The sequence below is a fragment of the Anabrus simplex genome, chromosome 7, assembly GCF_040414725.1.
Source record: "Anabrus simplex isolate iqAnaSimp1 chromosome 7, ASM4041472v1, whole genome shotgun sequence".
NCBI lineage: Eukaryota > Metazoa > Arthropoda > Insecta > Orthoptera > Tettigoniidae > Anabrus > Anabrus simplex.
Window position 1 is genome coordinate 326,513,873 of NC_090271.1, and position 17,784 is coordinate 326,531,656.

The 17,784-nt window shown below is 40.0% G+C and overlaps 1 protein-coding gene across 1 annotated transcript in view; it reads right to left on the bottom strand.

The window, feature by feature from the left end:
- Positions 1 to 17,784, bottom strand: part of LOC136877151 (uncharacterized) — a 40,537-nt gene that overhangs the window by 11,634 nt on the left and 11,119 nt on the right. The window contains exon 2 of the mRNA XM_067150961.2: positions 12,719 to 12,874. Within this exon, the coding sequence (XP_067007062.2) occupies positions 12,719 to 12,874 (156 nt within the window). The remainder of the gene's footprint in view (positions 1 to 12,718; positions 12,875 to 17,784) is intronic.

The window sequence follows — 17,784 nt, forward strand, 5'->3', positions numbered from 1 at the left end:
CAAGTTTACCACATCGCAAATGTTGCGTTTAGTTGGACGCGGAGAGAATCTCTCAATTCAAGAGCACTTTGCTCCAAATTTTACAAATACGATTTCCAAAGTTACCCTTCAATAGTACAGGAAAATTAGCAATCTCAGAAAAGAGCTAACATGCTCTCCAACTTTAACCAAGGAGACTGCGCTACCAATTTCTTACAGCCCGCTCAAGGCAACATTACATCCAAAAAATAATCTTACAAATTTCTGGCCTCTCTAGGCCCAACTTACAATTTACAATTTGTACACAGGGGTAGCTATTACCCAAACTGCTGGGCCTTCGTGGAAAATAAAAACAGGTTAAACTTGCACTCCTTGAAATTTGTTTTTCAAAAGCTGTTTTTGCTTGTGGCCCGATGATGCAGAGGTTAATCCAAAGCTACTGAGGTGACTAGAATGAAGGTTAATTTAATGCTTTACAGAAAGGAGAAACAGTTACAAAATCGTAGTCAGCTCAAGATAAATTGAAGGGGAACTAGAGAGGGTAATGCACTCTCTATCCCCGATTTACAATTTAAGTGTTTATGAAATTTTACATTAGCCGAAAAAAGGATTACATTTTAGAAAACGGTGGTTACATAGTTAGAAATTTGAACCTTCCCCACGTGTAAGTCTGCGGAGGAAGCTACAGAAATATAAAGCTGGTGGCCATACCTGGCCTGATGAACTGTCTGACGAAGAATGAGGCACCCCACCTCCTGCCTTAACACACATTCACACAGAAATTCGGCGATCAAAGACAAGGTAGCCTGAAAGGCCACAGCTTATATGCCCGAGGGGACGGTTCGAGAAGGTTCTGGACTAAATCCGGACACACCTTCTCATTTGTATTGGCCGAATTCAAAAGATACAAGAAGCCTATTATTGGCTGAAAAATAATTGCAGAAAATTCCTAATTGGCCAGATTCAGAATCTGCCGAAATGAGAAAGAAGTGATGCAAACCTTGAAATAACAAAATAAATGAAAATGAATTTAGTTGAGAAAACATAGTAACACAAAACTTTAAATCAGTAGTTCTTCCACCGTGAACCAGAGTGCATGACCACAGATTTTGTAGGGCATCTATTTAGAAAAATTCAAATGTCTTAAAGTTAACAAACTCAAAACAAATAAATCCAGTCAATTTAGGCAACTGAAAAATAACACATTACTCAATGATTCAATGGTGACATCTTCTGGTCGACGTCCCAGCTTCATGCAGTAGCTGTTTCCGTTTAGTAGGAGAGATAGCGTCTCTTAAAGCGCTTCTTTGAGCGGAGTTGAGGTGTACCTCACGGCACATTAATAATAAAACAAGAAAGAGGATCCGAAAGGAGATTACGAATGTAGGAGTCAAGAAGTGTATCATCGACTCTGATCACCACCTATCCCTAATCAAAGCGAAGTTTCAACCTAACAGAACACAAGTAGATCACGGCGTAACCCACGAAGCTACCCACAGATTCTGAAGCAAGACTAAAGCCATCTCCTGGTCAATATATCCGATGAAACTGCTACTAGTTACTGTAGTCGGAACTTAAAGACGATATTGTATAAGCAGCCAACTGCACTAGCATGTCACCGAGGAAACGCAAAGATACAGTAAGTAGTGGAATGGTACCTGTGATAAGGAGTTAGAACTCCGCATGAAAACATGAAAAGACTGGAATTCGCAGAAAACCACAGAGAAGTGGCATACCTTCAACAAAATCCAGAAGGAGACATCAAAGATTATAAGATTCCGAAAACGTCACTATGGTCAGATCAGACTGGCAGAAATCGAGCAAAAGTTCAAGAAAAATAATACTGGGTATCATGGGAATAGAACCAGCTTTTGGGTTGTTCGGTCGTGTACATTTGCAGAGTTTTGCCCATGCACGCAATTTGGCCTTATCAGTTGACTTGGACTCCCCTCCAAGACTCCGCTCAATCAATCAATCAATCAATCAATCAATCAATCAATCAATCAATCAATCAATCAATCAATCAATCAATCAATCAATCAATCAATCAATCAATCAATCAATCAATCAATCAATCAATCAATCAATCAATCAATCAATCAATCAATCAATCAATCAATCAATCAATCAATCAATCAATCACCACTTATCTGCATTTAGGGCAGTCGCCCAGGTGGCAGATTCCCTGTCTGTTACTTTCCTAGGAACTTTACCACATGAATGGAGACTTGCTATAGTAGCCCCTGTATATAAAGGAAAGAGTGATAGACATAAAGCTGAAAATTACAAGCCAGTCAGTTTGACATGCATTGTATGTAAGCTTTGGGAAAGCATTCTTTCTGATTATATACGACATGTGTGTGAAATTAATAACTGTTTTGATAGGAGGCAGTTTGGGATTAGGAAAGGTTGTTCCACTGGAGCCCAACTTGTAGGATTTCAGTAAGATATAGCAGATATCCTGGATTCAGGAGGTCAATTGGACTGTATCGCGATTGACCTGTCGAAGGCATTTGATAGAGTAGATCATGGGAGACTACTGGCAAAAATGAGTGCAATTGGACTTGACAAAAGAGTGACTGAATGGGTGGCTCTGTTTCTAGAAAATAGAACTCAGAGAATTAGAATAGGTGCAGCTTTATCTGGCCCTGTAATAATTAAGAGGAGAATTCCTCAAGGCAGTATTATTGGACCTTTATGTTTTCTTATATATATCAACGATATGTATAAAGAAGTGGAATCAGAGATAAGGCTTTTCGCAGATGATGTTATTCTGTACGGAGTAATAAATAAGTTATGAGATTGTGAGCAACTGCAAAATGACCTCGATAATGTTGTGAGATGGACAGCAGGCAATGGTATGTTGATAAACGGGGCCAAAAGTCAGGTTGAGAGTTTCACAAATAGGAAAAGTCCTCTCAGCTTTAATTACTGCGTTGATGGGGTGAAAGTTCCCTTTGGGGATCATTGTAAATACCTAGGTGTTAATATAAGGAAAGATCTTCATTGGGGTAATCACATAAATGGGATTGTAAATAAAGGGTACAAATCTCTGCACATGGTTATGAGAGTATTTAGGGGTTGTAGTAAGGATGTAAAGGAGAGAGCATATTTGTCTCTGGTGAGACCCCAGCTGTAGTGTATGGGACCCTTACCAAGATTACTTGATTCAGGAACTGGAAAAATCAAAAGAAAAGCAGCTCGATTTGTTCTGGGCGATTTCCGACGAAAGAGTAGCGTTACAAAAATTTTGCAATGTTTGGGTTGGGAAGACTTGGGAGAAAGATGACGAGCTGCTCGACTAAGTGGTATGTTCCGAGCTGTCACTGGAGAGATGGCGTGGGAGGACATCAGTAGACGAATAAGTTTGGATGGTGTCTTTAAAAGTAGGAAAGATCACAATATGGAGGTAAAGTTGGAATTCAAGGGGACAAAATGGGGAAAATATTCGTTTATAGCAAGGGGAGTTAGGGAATGGAATAACTTACCAAGGGAGATGTTCAATAAATTTCCAATTTCTTTGCAATCATTTAAGGAAAGTCTAGCAAAACAACATATAGGGAATCTGCCACCTGGGTGACTGCCCTAAATGCAGATCAGTAGTGATTGACTGATTGAAGAAATAGGAAATTTATTGAAAAACTCCCTTGGTAAGTTATTCCAATCCCTAACTGCCCTGCCTATCAATTAATGTTTGCTCCAGTTTGCCCCCTTGCATTTCAACTTTATCTTCATATTGTGATATTTCCTACTTTTAAAGACGCCACTCACACTTATTTGTCTACTAATATTATTCCACGTCATCTCTCTATTGACAGCTGGGAAAATACCATATAGTCGAACAGCTCGTCTTCCGTCTCCCTATTCTTTCCAGCCTAAACTTTACAACATTTTCGTAACGCTACACTTTCGTCACCCAGAACAAACCGAGCTGCTGTTCTTTGAATTATTTCTGGCTCTTGAATCAAGTAATCCTTGTAAGGGTCCCATACACTGGAACCATACTCTAATTGGGGTCTTACCAGAGACTTATATACCCTCTCCTTTACAACCTTACTACAAAACCTGATAACTCTCATAGCCATGTGCAGAGATCTGTACCTTTCCTTTACAATCCCATTTATGTGATTACCCAAATTAAGATTTTTCCTTATATTAACACCTGGAAACTTACAATGATCCGCAAAACGAACTTTCACAATATCAACGCAGTAATTAAATCTGAGAGGACTTTTCCTATTTGTGAAACTCACAACTTGAAAATTAAACCAGTTTATCATCATACCATTGCCTGCTGTCCATCTCACAACATTATCGAGGTAATGTTGCATTTGCTCACAATATTGTAACTTATTTATTACTCTACACAGAATAACAATAACCACGAAGAGTCTTACCTCTGAATCCACTTCTTTACTCATATCATCCATATATACCAGATGGCTCTCGAACGCCGTACTTTCTATTTGTAAATGTTCCGCATGCACAAATGATGATTGGGATGTCTACCAATTGATTTTCACAGGGGAACTACTCCCAGCGGGCAGGTTATGTCAGAATATAAAGAGATAAGAAACGGAGCTTCGCTCGCAGCATGTTACTCAGCGATACTGGTCTAATGCACCCCTTGCATTAGTAAACATTTTCGACCGCATAGTTCTAGGCTAGTGTATGGTACAGCCGCACTATATTTGTTGTCTGCATATCAGCAGTGGCTAGTGTGACCAACAGCGACGAATACACACACATTATTTTAATCTGGACAATCTGGTCGGAATGCAACAGAAGCTCCAAACAGACGTATGCCTTCTACACACGTGTTTCACCGAACAGTATTAGTTTTTGTTTCATACAAGCAACTATTCCATGGAGTGGAATGTCTACACGTGTATATATTAATAAGTCATTAGATTTCCTTTTCTGCATCTTTGGCGTGTCTACAAACAGTAGCGTCGATTAGGGGTGGGGCGAGGAGTGTCACTCGCCCCCCCCCCCACTTTGTGGAGTAAACATTACATTTTTATTCCACTTTAGCCAGCTGGAACTAGGAAGTATTTTTAAAAAGCTGTTTGTACAAACCTTGTTATCTTATCTGCTAATTCCTTCGTTTATTTTCTTTAATTATTAACATAATTATTGACGGAGATACGCACAACATGCCGTTCGTCGCGGCTAACCAATTTGTATAGTACTACGGCAAGTAGAGGAGACTTTGCATGTGCTGTGAAGAGGGCACTAGGGGAACCTTTTTTTTTTGCCGAGGTACTGTCCACTGAATTATAATTCACCCACTTGCCGCGCCCATTCATCAGTCTGGCAGTCTCTTTAGTGTCTGTTAGTTTCTTAGTAAGTATTCAAATACTAAATGATTTTTAATTGCATAATCATGCCGTACTTCTATTTAATTATTCCGGGCGAGGTGGCCATGGGGTTACGGGCGCGCAGCTCTGAGCTTGCACTCGGGATATAGTAGTTTCGAATCCCGCTGTCAGCAGGCCTGAAGATGGTTTTCCGTGGCTTCCCATTTTCACACCAGGCAAGTGTTGGGGCTGTACCTTTTTAAGGCCGCTGTCGCTTCCTTTCGACGCGTAACCCTTTCCTGTCTCATCGTCACCATAAATTCTTTCTATGACGGCGCGACGTAAAGCCAATTGTAAAAATAGAATTCAATTGTAATCATATTTCAACGGGAGCTAAAACCAACGTTCCTAAATTATTTCCTTGTGTTATGTTATTTATTAAGTAAATGTCCGGTTCCATGGCTAAATGGTTAGCGGGCTCGCCATTGGTCACAGGGGTCCCGGATTTGATTCCCGGCAGGGTCGGGAAATTTAACCATCATTGGTTAATTTCCCTGGCTCGGGGGCTGGGTGTATGTGTTGTCTTCATCACCATTTCATCCTCATCACGACGCGCAGATCGCCTACGGGCATCAATTAAAATACCTGTACCGGGCGAGCCGAACCCGTCCGGGGATCTCCCGGCACTAAAAGCCATACGCCATTCCATTTCATTTATTAAGTAAGTACCCCGTAGTATGCTTGTGAGACATCGTTAAAATTTTATTAAACAGCATTGAATCAAAATCTCGAAAAAACTATTATTACGAATAATCCACGGGGAAGATTAATTACATTTACATATAAAATAATATAATACAAACGGAATAATTTAGTCCGGTGAAAGTAAAGTTGGTATTCTCTCGCATTGAAATTACAATTACAGGTAAATATATCCTTTTTATTACAATTGACTTTACGTCGCACCGACACAGATAGAACTTATCGAAGGAAGCGACCGTGGCCTTAATTAAGGTACAGCCTGAGCATTTTCTGGGTATGAAAATGGGAAACCACGGAAAACCATCTTCAGGGCAGTCGACAGTGGGATTCGAAACCACTATCGCCCGAGTGCATGCTCACAGCTGCGTCCCCGTGACCCCACGGCCAGATCGCCCGGTACAATTACTGTACATAGATTTACGGCATGATTATGCAATTAAAAATCATTTAGTATTTGAATACACACTAGTAAACTAACAGAAAATAAAGAGACTGCCAGACTGACGAATGCGCGCGGCAAGCGGGTGAATTATAACTCAATGGCCACGATTTCGGCAAAAAATATGTACCCCTACTACCCTTCCTCACAGCACGTGCAAAGTCTCCACTACTTGCCGTAGCGCTATACAATAAAGGAAAGATTTAGCATATAAGACAACAAGGCTTGTACAAATGGCTTTTTAAAAATAATTCCTAGTTCCAGCTGGCTACAGTGGAATAAAATGTAATACTTACTCTACAAAGTGGCGGTGGGCGCGACTGTCACTCCTCACCCCACCGCTAACCGCCGCTACTGTTTATAGGCACGCGAAAGATGCAATAAAGGCAATCTAATAACTTATTAATTTATACACGTGTAGATATTCAATTCGATAAAACAGTTGATTGTATGAAACAAAAACTAATACTGTTCGGCGAAATATGTGTGTGTAGAAGGCGTACATCGGTTTGGAACATTAGCTGCATTCCGACCAGGTTGTCCAGCTTAAATGTCTGTGTATTCACCGCTGTTGACCACACTGGACATTGCTGATATGCAGACAGCAAATATAGTGGGGCTGTACCATACAGCAGCCTAGAACTATGCGGTCGAAAACGATGTTTACTAATACAAGGGGTGCATTAGACCAGTAACGCTAAGTAACATGCTGCGAGAGACATGCCGTTTCTTATCTCTTCATATTCTGACGTAAACGACCCGCTGGCAGTAGTTCCCCTGTGAAAATCAGTTGGTAGACATCCCGTTCATCACTTGTGCATGCGGGACATTTATAAGTAGGAGGTACGGCGTTCGAGAGCCACCTGGTATAAGAAAATAAAAAGGTCCAGTATTACTGCCTTGAGGAATTCCCCTCTTAATTATTACAGGGTCAGATAAAGCTTTCCCTATTCTAATTCCCTGAGATCTATTTTCTAGAAATATAGCAACCCATTCAGTCACTCTTTTGTCTAGTTCAATTGCACTTATTTTTGCCAGTAGTCTCCCATAATCCACCCTATCAAATGCTTTAGACAGGTCAATCGCGATGCAACACACCCATTTGACCTCCAGAATCCAAGATATCTGCTATATCTTGCTGGAATCCTACAAGTTGATCTTCAGTAGAATAACCTTTCCTAAACCTGAACTGCCTTCTTTCGTACCAGTTTTTAACTTCGCAATCATGTCTAATATAATCAGAGAGAATGCCTTCCCAAAGCTTACATGCAACGCATGTCAAACTTACTGGCCTGTAATTTTCAGCTTTATGTCTATCACCCTTTCCTTTATACACAGGGGCTACTATAGCAACTCTCCATTCATTTGGTATAGCTCCTTCAACTAAACAATAATAAAATAAGTACTTCAGATATGGTACTATATCCCAACCCATTGTCTTTATTATATCCCCAGAAATCTTATCAATTCCATCCTCTTTTCTAGTTTTCAAATTTTGTGTTTATTTGTTATGTCTTTGTTATGTAAATTTTAATATTTCTTTAGCATTATTCACCTCCTCTATTTGGACATTATCCTTGTAACAAACAATCTTTGCATACTGCTGACTGAATACTTCCGCCTTTTGAAGATGCTCACATACACACTCTCCTTGTTCGTTAATTATTCCTGAAATGTCCTACTTGGAACCATTTTCTGCCTTAAAATAGCTATACATACCCTTCCATTTTTCACTAAAATTTGTATGACTGCCAATCATGCTTGCCATCCTTAGCTGACTTCTTTTCTAGATTCAATTTCCTTGTAAATTCCTTCAATTTCTCCTTATTTACACAGCCATTTCTAACTTTTTTTTTTTTGCATTCTGCCACGACCTGCCTTTCACGAACCCTGCCTGATATTCTCCAATTAAATGATCTCTTTGCATTTCAAGACTGTTGAGCGGGAATTTTTAAAGCATATTGTAGGTGACTGCTATTGGGGAAATACCTCTGTAGTTACTTATGTCAGTTTTCCCCTTTCTTATATAATGGGTGAATTATTGCATACTTCCAGTCTTCAGGAATTCTTTATCTGGTCAAAATACTGTATCTGAAAGAATTTTTGGCATTTTCTGAGCGAGTTTTCTGCTACCTAGTGTCCACTTTCGGTAATATACCAACTTCCCCTGGAATTTTTTGTTTGTTTTGAACTCTTGTATTATTTGTTCAACTCCTTCTATTGTTGGAGGCTCTGAATCCGGATTTGGTTCCGATGTTTCAAAAGTGAGTTTGTCAATAAGAGGATATCAGTTTGGAAGGTCTTTGAAATGATTTGCCTAAAAGTTTATTTCGCTTCTAAATTCCCATCCAGACGTTTAAAACAGAGAGTGCGTGCCCTATAAAAGTTCACCGGGCGAGTTGGCCGTGCGCGTAGAGGCGCGCGGCTGTGAGCTTGCATCCGGGAGATAGTAGGTTCGAATCCCACTATCGGCAGCCCTGAAAATGGTTTTCCGTGGTTTCCCATTTTCACACCAGGCAAATGCTGGGGCTGTACCTTAATTAAGGCCACGGCCGCTTCCTTCCAACTCCTAGGCCTTTCCTATCCCATCGTCGCCATAAGACCTATCTGTGTCGGCGCGACGTAAAGCCCCTAGCAAAAAAAAAAAAACTATAAAAGTTCTTCTTCAAGGGTTCTCTAAAAGTTCCCAGTATTTGGTCTGCCATCCTTACATTAAAAATATGAAATTCTAGTTGTAAGGCTAATTTCTAAAGATAAAAGGCAACATGATACCTTTGCAGTGTTCAGACCGGGAAAGGGTAGCACTGACACGGATTCATAATTATTTGATAAGGCAATACGCTATGTGGGAAACGACATCAAAGGAACGTGATTGTAGCGGGGGATCTCAGTTTACCAAATGTCATTTGGAAAGGTAATTCGAACGACAGAAAGCATGACCAACAAGCGACAAATAAGTTAATTTTGGAAGGGCATCGACTTCAGAAAGTGATGGAACCAACTAGAGGGAAGAATATTCTGGATGTGGTGCTGGTAAAACCAGATGAGCTCTATAGAGAAAACGACGTCATAGATGGTATTAGTGATCACGAAACTGTTTTTGTGGTAGTTAAAAATAAATGTGAAAGAAAGGAAGATATTAAAATTAGGAATATTAGGCAGTACCATATGGGTGATAAAACAGGCATGGGGGAGTTTAAAAAAAGTAAATATGATCGGTGGGAAACGGTAAATGAAAATGTAAACGGACTTTGGGGTGAGTTTAAAGCAATTGTTGAGGAATGTGAAAATAGGTTTGTACCTTTAAAGGTGGTGACGAATGGTAAAGATCCACTATATTATAAAAGAGAAGTAAAAGGGCTAAGAAGGAGGTGCAGGTTGGAAAGAAATAGAGTTAGAAATGGCTGTGGAAATAAGGAGAAATTGAAGGAACTTACTAGAAAATTGAACCTAGCAAAGAAGTCAGCTAAGGTTACATGATGGCAAGTATAATTGGCGGCCATACAAAGTTTTGGTAAAAATTGAAGAGTATGTATGGGTACTTTAAGGCAGAAACAGGTTCCAAGAAGCATATATCAGGAATAATTAATGTACAGCTTGGGCTGGAAAGACTTGGGGTAAAGGAGACGAGCTACTCGACTAAGTGGTATGTTTCGAGCTGTCAGTGGAGAGATGGCGCGGGAGGACATCAGTATGTATGCGAGGATCTTCAAAAAGCAGAAGTATTCAGTCTGCAGTACGTAAAGATTGTTGGTTACAAGGATAACGTCCAGATAGAAGAGGTGACTAATGATAAAGAAATATTAAAAATTACATAACAATGGTATTTACAACAAAATACAAAATTTGAAAACTAGAAAAGCGGGTGGAATTGATAAGATTTCTGTGGATATACTAAAGACAATGGGTTAGGTTATAGTACCATATCTGAAGTACTTATTTGATTATTGTTTACGTGAAGGAGCTATACCAAATGAATGGAGAGTTGCTGTAGTAGCCTATGTGTATTAACGAAACGGTGATAAACATAAAGCTGAAAATTACAAGCCAGTCAGTTTTGACATGCATTGGATGTAAGCTTTGGGAAAGCATTATTTCTGATTATATAAGATATGTTTGCGAAATTAATAACTGGTTTGATATAAGGCCGTTTGGGTGTAGGAAAGGTTATTCCACTGAAACTCTACTTGTAGGATTCCAGCAAGATATAGCAGATATCCTAGATTCAGGAGGTCAATTGGACTGTATCGCGGTTGACCTATCTAAGACATTCGATGGGGGAAATCATGGGAAACTACTGGCAAAAATGAGTGCAATTGGAGTTGGCAAAAGTGTGACTGAATTGGAGGCTCTGTTACTAGAAAACACAACTCAGAGAACTGGAGTAGGCGAAGCTTTATCTGTCCCTGTAATAATTAAGAGGGGAATTCCTCAAGGCAGTATTATTGACCCTTTATTTTTTCTTATATATATCAATGATATGTGTAAAGACGTGGAATCAGAGATAAGGCTGTTTGCAGATGATGTTATTCTCTACAGAGTAATAAATAAGTTACAAGATTATGAGCATCTGCAACATGACCTCAATAATGTTGTGAGATGGACAGCAGGAAATGGTATGTTGATAAACGGGGTTAAAAGTCAGGTTGTGAGTTTCACAAATAGGAAACGTCCTCTCAGTTTTAATTAATGCTTTGATGGGGGTGAACGTCCCTTTAGGATTCACTGTAAGTACCGAGGTGTTCATTGGGGTAATCACATAAATATGATTGTAAATAGAGGGTACAGATCTCTGCTTATGGTTTTGAGGGTATTTAGGGATTGTAGTAAGGATGTAGAGGAGAGGGCATATAAGTCTCCGATAAGACCCCAACTAGAGTATGGTTCCAGTGTATGGGACCATCACCAGGATTACTTGGTTCAAGAACAGGAAAAAAATCCAAAAAAGCAGCTCGATTTGTTCCGGGTGATTTCCGGCAAAAGAGTACCGTTACAAAATTGTTGCAAAGCTTGGGCTGGAAAGACTTGGGGTAAAGGAGACGAGCTACTCGACTAAGTGGTATGTTTCGAGCTGTCAGTGGAGAGATGGCGCGGGAGGACATAAGTAGACGAATAAGTTTGAGTGGTGTATTTAAAAGCAGGGAAGATCACAATATGAAGATAAAGTTGGAATTCAAGAGGACAAATTGGGTCAAATATTCGTTTATAGGAAGGGGAATTAGGGATTGGAATAACTTACCAAGGGAGATGTTCAATTTCTTTGTGATCATTTAAGGAAAGGTTAATAAAACATCAGATAGGGAATCTGCCACCTGGGCGACTGTCCGAAATGCAGATCAGTAGTGATTGATTGTTTGACTTAGCCGTTGAGAAGGGAGGGAGAAAGAATTTTGATATATTTTGAAATGTGGCTATGGAGAAAAATGGAGGAGATCAACTCCCAAGGCAAATTAAGGAATGAACATATGTTGGAAAGAGAAGGCCAAGAAAGGACGATAATACTGGAAAGCATTCCAACGAGAAGGATTAATTACTTAGGATTCTGTGTACGAATGGAATGTTTATTAACAAAGGTACTGGACGAAGACGTTGCAGGGAGAAGGTTGAGAGTAAGAAGGAGCTATCAGATGGTGGACAGTGTGAACATCGATGGAAGGTACTGGAAGACTAAAGGGATGGCAGAGGACAGATCGGCTTGGAAAATGCATACGAAAACCTGCTGATATGCAGAGAACTCATGATGTGCCTCTACAGTAATTTTTAGTAGGTTTTATTTATGAGCGTGCAAAAACGTACATTGTGGGGCATTTCAATGCATCAAAATCTCGACCCTCACATGAAGTCGGCAACGTCGTTAAGCGGCTATGCATACCTTCTAGGCGTTCCGAATGGCGATGCGAGCGGCCTTTCACCGTTTTCGGAGACTCTGAAGCACCAGAATTTTGCTGGCAGGAGTTCCTTTACGTGTAGGGGTACTAGTGTATACGAGTAAATTTAAATACCACCTAAGTGAACCGTGAATGAACCCACCAACTTGGACTCATTCTGAGCCTCTCAGGCTAGCAATTTAAAACGAAACTAGTGATATAACTTATCACTTCGGTCTTTCTTTACTTTGGATTGTGTACCAAATCCTAATGGGGTGGGTCCCAGCAGCGTGCGGAGTGGGGGTGATACTCCTCATTCAGTATGACGTGACGTATCAGAATGTCTGAACTAATTGAACAGATGTACTTACCTTCAAAGAGTCCAACTTCTCTTTGACGATGAGTTTTCCGTTAACTAGCAGTTGTGTTCTATTGTAAAATTCCAGTTCAATGTCAGACATGGTAAACGAAGATTCTTCAGAATCAGGACAAGGTATCATGTCATCCATCAGGACATCAAAGTGCATCTAGAAAAGGAAAGTAACCTCGTCTAACACACAATAGTATGTCAACATAAAACAAAACTAAAGGTAACCTGTGCACTCAGCATCATAAAAAATACATACAAAATCCCTATTCTATCTGTCATTCCCAGTGATATTGAGAAAACTAGAAGATTTCGACAGCTGATATTGGTACCAGTTATGTCTTCTTGACTAGAAAATACATTGGAACTCTCACTACCACGACTTTTATACATTTTAAAAGAAAAATACGTTTCTGTCAGCGAAGTTATTGTCTCATCGCCATGTTGATGCAAGTCTTCGTTCTTCCTTTCTTAAGGGGAGTACGTACTGCCTATGCTGACAATGGGCATTTCTCCATTCTTAGGTACGCTCAGGTAAAAGGTCCTTTGTCCTACAGATTTGAAACTTTATAGTGTTATTGTATGAACTTTGTTCTTTACAGTACTGTCTTTAGTTTTTGGATTAGATGCATGGTTATATTTTGGGAAATTATTTCCAAATTTAAAAAATTTTCATGAAAAATTTGAGTAATAATAATTTTTTCTGGTCTCATATATTAACATATATAAAATAACCTGGTAACTTTACAGAGAGAAGGTGTGGAAGTATCACTGATAATTATTTCAGATTTCTACCTTTTGTAGTTTTTTGACTGGGCGTACCTATATAAGGAAAAAACCAAAAGCAGAGAAAATTAACTTTAAAATTTAGCATATATAAATCTTAGTTGAGGTGTAGTCTAGAACCCTCCCGCTGCACATTCCTCATTATACTTGTCCTCCAGACTTCTTTACATCGCTCTCATTCACTTACTTATCTTGCTTCCACTATAAACAGCTTTTTATCCTCCATTTTGGTCCGACGAACATCAAAAGCTTGAAACGCACTGAGCAAATTCCACACTGGTTTGATCCCCAGCTGTTCTAGAACTTTAATTCTGCCGGAATTTCCCATATTAAATGATAAAACATCATCATGTACTCCTGATTTTAAGGTTTTATATCCAACAAAAATATTTTTACGTACCGGTACACGGCTCCAAATAACAGTGTTAAAAGACTCGTTTACATTTTGGGTTTTCACATGCAAACATTTCTTCAATAAATCGGGATGGGCAAGATCCTTATAAATGGGATTAATCAGAAGCATCACTCTCCTGGAAGTCCATAGAGTTTGTAGGTTTCCTTGTCTTTATTATACGTGCACTGTGACCGTTCATGACCTCGTCATACGTATATGGAACATCCTGTAGAGAGAATATGCCGTTTTCCGCGCGGTTCTACGTTAAATAGCCGCCGAACGGGGATAATCTTGACGGTTCCGGGATGCGAGCCGCCCCCCGTAGAGTCACGCGCCTCTCCTCCCGTTGCGCGCAATTGAGAAAACAGAGAGTACAGGCGCCCGTAAGTGGAATTCTTTCTCTCTCTGAGCGAGAGAGCTGGGGCAAGCGAGATGTCACATGACTGTGTGGTGAGGTCACGAAACAGCCTCAAAGAAGTCGTCCCAACATTCGAGACGATATCACCCCATGTATTCCCCTAAATATCTGGTGGCACCAATGTATAACTTTCAACTGTTTCGAGGCTATCAACATTAATAACTCGGAATGCTTGATAGATAATTTCGAGTTACAGCTTCAATAAATGAGGGGATTTTATGTGGATTTATCATGTGGAGAACCATTTTACATAATAAGAATAAGAGGAAGTACGCACATAGCTGATCGCCTGAGATGAGATAAACCAGATGCCTGTCAATGATGGGACCAGGAAGACTGGAAAATCCCCGGGGGTCAAGCTCCACCTACTTTAAATTGGTACTGACGCTTTGATAATTACCGGCGAGCCCGTGAAGAATTCGCAATGAAAATTGATCAACGGAAAGTGGAATGCACAGGCTTTAATTCGATACTAAATTCAACGTGTAAATGTATCTGCTAGCGGACCGATGTTTGACAAGAGGGCGTGGACTGATTCCCCCTCCAGAAATAATTCTTTCCACCATATAGGCGAGAGGCAAGAGACCAGTGTTTTCCAGTATATTTTGTGCATTCGGTCTGATCAACAGGCTTATTCGTGAGTGAACAGTTAGTATGAATACTCAGTGTTTTACATTGTGGAAATTCTTCATCGCACAGTGATATGTAATAGTATATGACAGATATTTATTATGTTTCTAATGCAGTCTGCAATAATCAGGATGTGATTTTTTTAATTCGGATTATGTATCAGAGAGGCGCGGGGTGTTAAAGATATAGTTCGATCACAGTGTTGCAGTGAGGTTCGAACCGACGACATCAGTGACTGGCATTCAGCCATCATTTTTTTTGGTAGACCGGGCAGTGTCCGCCGTATTCGCTCTAACGCAGTGAGTTGCACATTGTATTAAAGATTATTGAAGCGGAGTCGGTCGATTGATGACCGATAAAAAATATGTTAACACGTATTTTCGAACCCTGTGAGTGCGCCCGTCTAGTGTGTGGTGCTCCTAGATTCAACTACAGTATTTATGGAGAACTAGTGTGTGCAAGGGAAGGCAACGGCGTCGAGCTGCAGGACAGATTAGCAATCTAGAGCTAGGATACTTGAATATATGAGTACCTTTAGCCGTGACAGAGTTATAATGCATGATAAAACTAGTGCATTTATAACACGTTAATCCTTCCTCATTGCATATTTGACTTCCGAGAACTTCAGGGCTGGTGAGCGGTCCGCTGTATGGTCACTTCAACACATCAGGTATACTCTGGACTTTCCGACGACATCTGAGGATCCAATCGGCATGCGGACGAACCGGCCTATGAGGACTCTGGACAACCTTACAGAGGAGAGCTGATTGCAGAAGTGTTGAGTACTCTTTCATTTATCTTGATAGCTAGTCACGTGTAGGGAAGTAAAATCATTTGCATGTAAATACTTTGAATATCATTTGAGTATAACGCAGGTTTCAGGGATTATAGTTGATAAGATTTTCCTGTGAGATTTTCTTCGTGGCTGGGGCCACTCATTTCATTAATTAGGGGATATAATGCATGGTAATTAATAAGGCACTAGTATAATTTACAGGTGACGTGATGTAAATAAAGGGGAATAAGGTTTCATAATATGATCCGATCGTCCAAGGCTGAGTTTAAATGCTACGAATCATCACAAAATTCCCGATTAGTTTTTTAGGATGATACGTCACCTGATGATAGAATTTCCTCCTGTATAGATTTAAGGCTGCATACTACAAGACGGCAATGAACAAATTGTGGGGTGTACCTGAACTACATGGACCGCGATTAACCATGAATTTTTTTTATTCTGTCCTGAAGGCTAGAGTCTTTTGTTTAAATGTGCATAGTTTTCGGAATATGAGGATCGAAATGACGGTACTTGATTTGTGAGTTCGTAAGTATGAAAGTACAGTGGTGTTTACATATGTGGATTCCCCCGGTAGAACAGATATATGGGACGATGGAAATGCCGTCATATGAATGAGATGGCTGAGGCCATACGTAGGATGTCACGCTGACAGCGCCGATGAATCGCAGAGAAAAAGTTGTTTTGCGTTAATATGAGTATTTAAATGCAGCAAATAAGTGAATGGCCTTGCTCTGTGGGAGAAGAAAAAAGGAAAATAGAAGACAGGCGAGCCGAGCCGACTGTCAAATTTATGGCCTAGAAGGGACGAGCGAAGCTCGCTTGCCACTGTGTAAAGGGATGTTTTCAGTCCTCCTTTCTTTCCATAGTAGAACGAAAACATGCATAATTCAAGATAAAGGCACCGTCGCACATATCTCAGGTTTGACAAATGAATGAACTCCTTCCACCTTTGTTATTATTATTAAAATAAAAACCGTGATAGGATTTTCAGGCTTTTTTTTACACCCCACATATGGGAGCCCTGAGCTCGAGGCTCCAGGGTTCGACGGAGACTGTTGCCCACATGTGGTAACTAAACTGAGCTGTACCAAGATCCTGTGTTTTTTCTTTCTCTTCTTTGGCATGGAGAAGCAAATGCAAGGTCGTATGTAATTTCTTCCAGTAAGTGTAATATATGTTAAGTGATGCAATCTATTGGTTGTCGGTTGGTATGCCTGTTATTTTTAGGAACACCGTTGAAATGAAATGTCACGTGTTATATTGACGCCTAGGTAAATCCCTATGAAGCAGGCGTTATGAAGAGTTAATGCTCCGTGCGATAAATCAGACGAGGTTATTAGCATAGAGAATGTGACATAGCTATCATGTGTTTCAAGGTGTACTCTATAATTTCAACGACCCTCAATTAACATGATATGATTAACTTGAGTGATACAACTCATGCCGTAAAGGAGATATGCCCTTGTAAATAACTTATGTGTAAAATGCTTAATATAATAAGATCTTCGAGTGTTAGGTAATTCAAAGGGGGCGCACTTTTCAGTGTGTTTAATGATTTGAAGGTTATGAAATGACAAATGCCGGTCTGAGAAAAGGACAGAAAAGGACATCCAAGCTCAGACCTGATTATGAATTAGTGTAGTGTATTAATAAACATCTCGGCATATCTGTATGTAATGAAATTTCAAGTGTTTCCCTTAGTTAATTAAAAGTGTTTCTGCAAAATGACGGCGTTCCTTCTCATTAGTAATGTGTTCGTATTCCTTTGATGTCCGAGACTCTTTCCCTCTACTTAGAATTATATAGTTTAAGCCCCTTTCCGGACAGACCACGTACCCAAACTTTGAGCAAGCCGAGGAAAAACTCAAGTAGGGGTGATGGGCTTCGAATCCAGGGTCCGTCCGAGGGTCTCGTCAAATTAATCCTTACAGCCACTTCACAAACCGATTAATGTAAATTGTTATGCACTGGAGCTCTGGACAGGTGCAGCACCAAGAACCACGACAAGCAACTCAGCAACCCGAAATAATAAGCTAACATAAA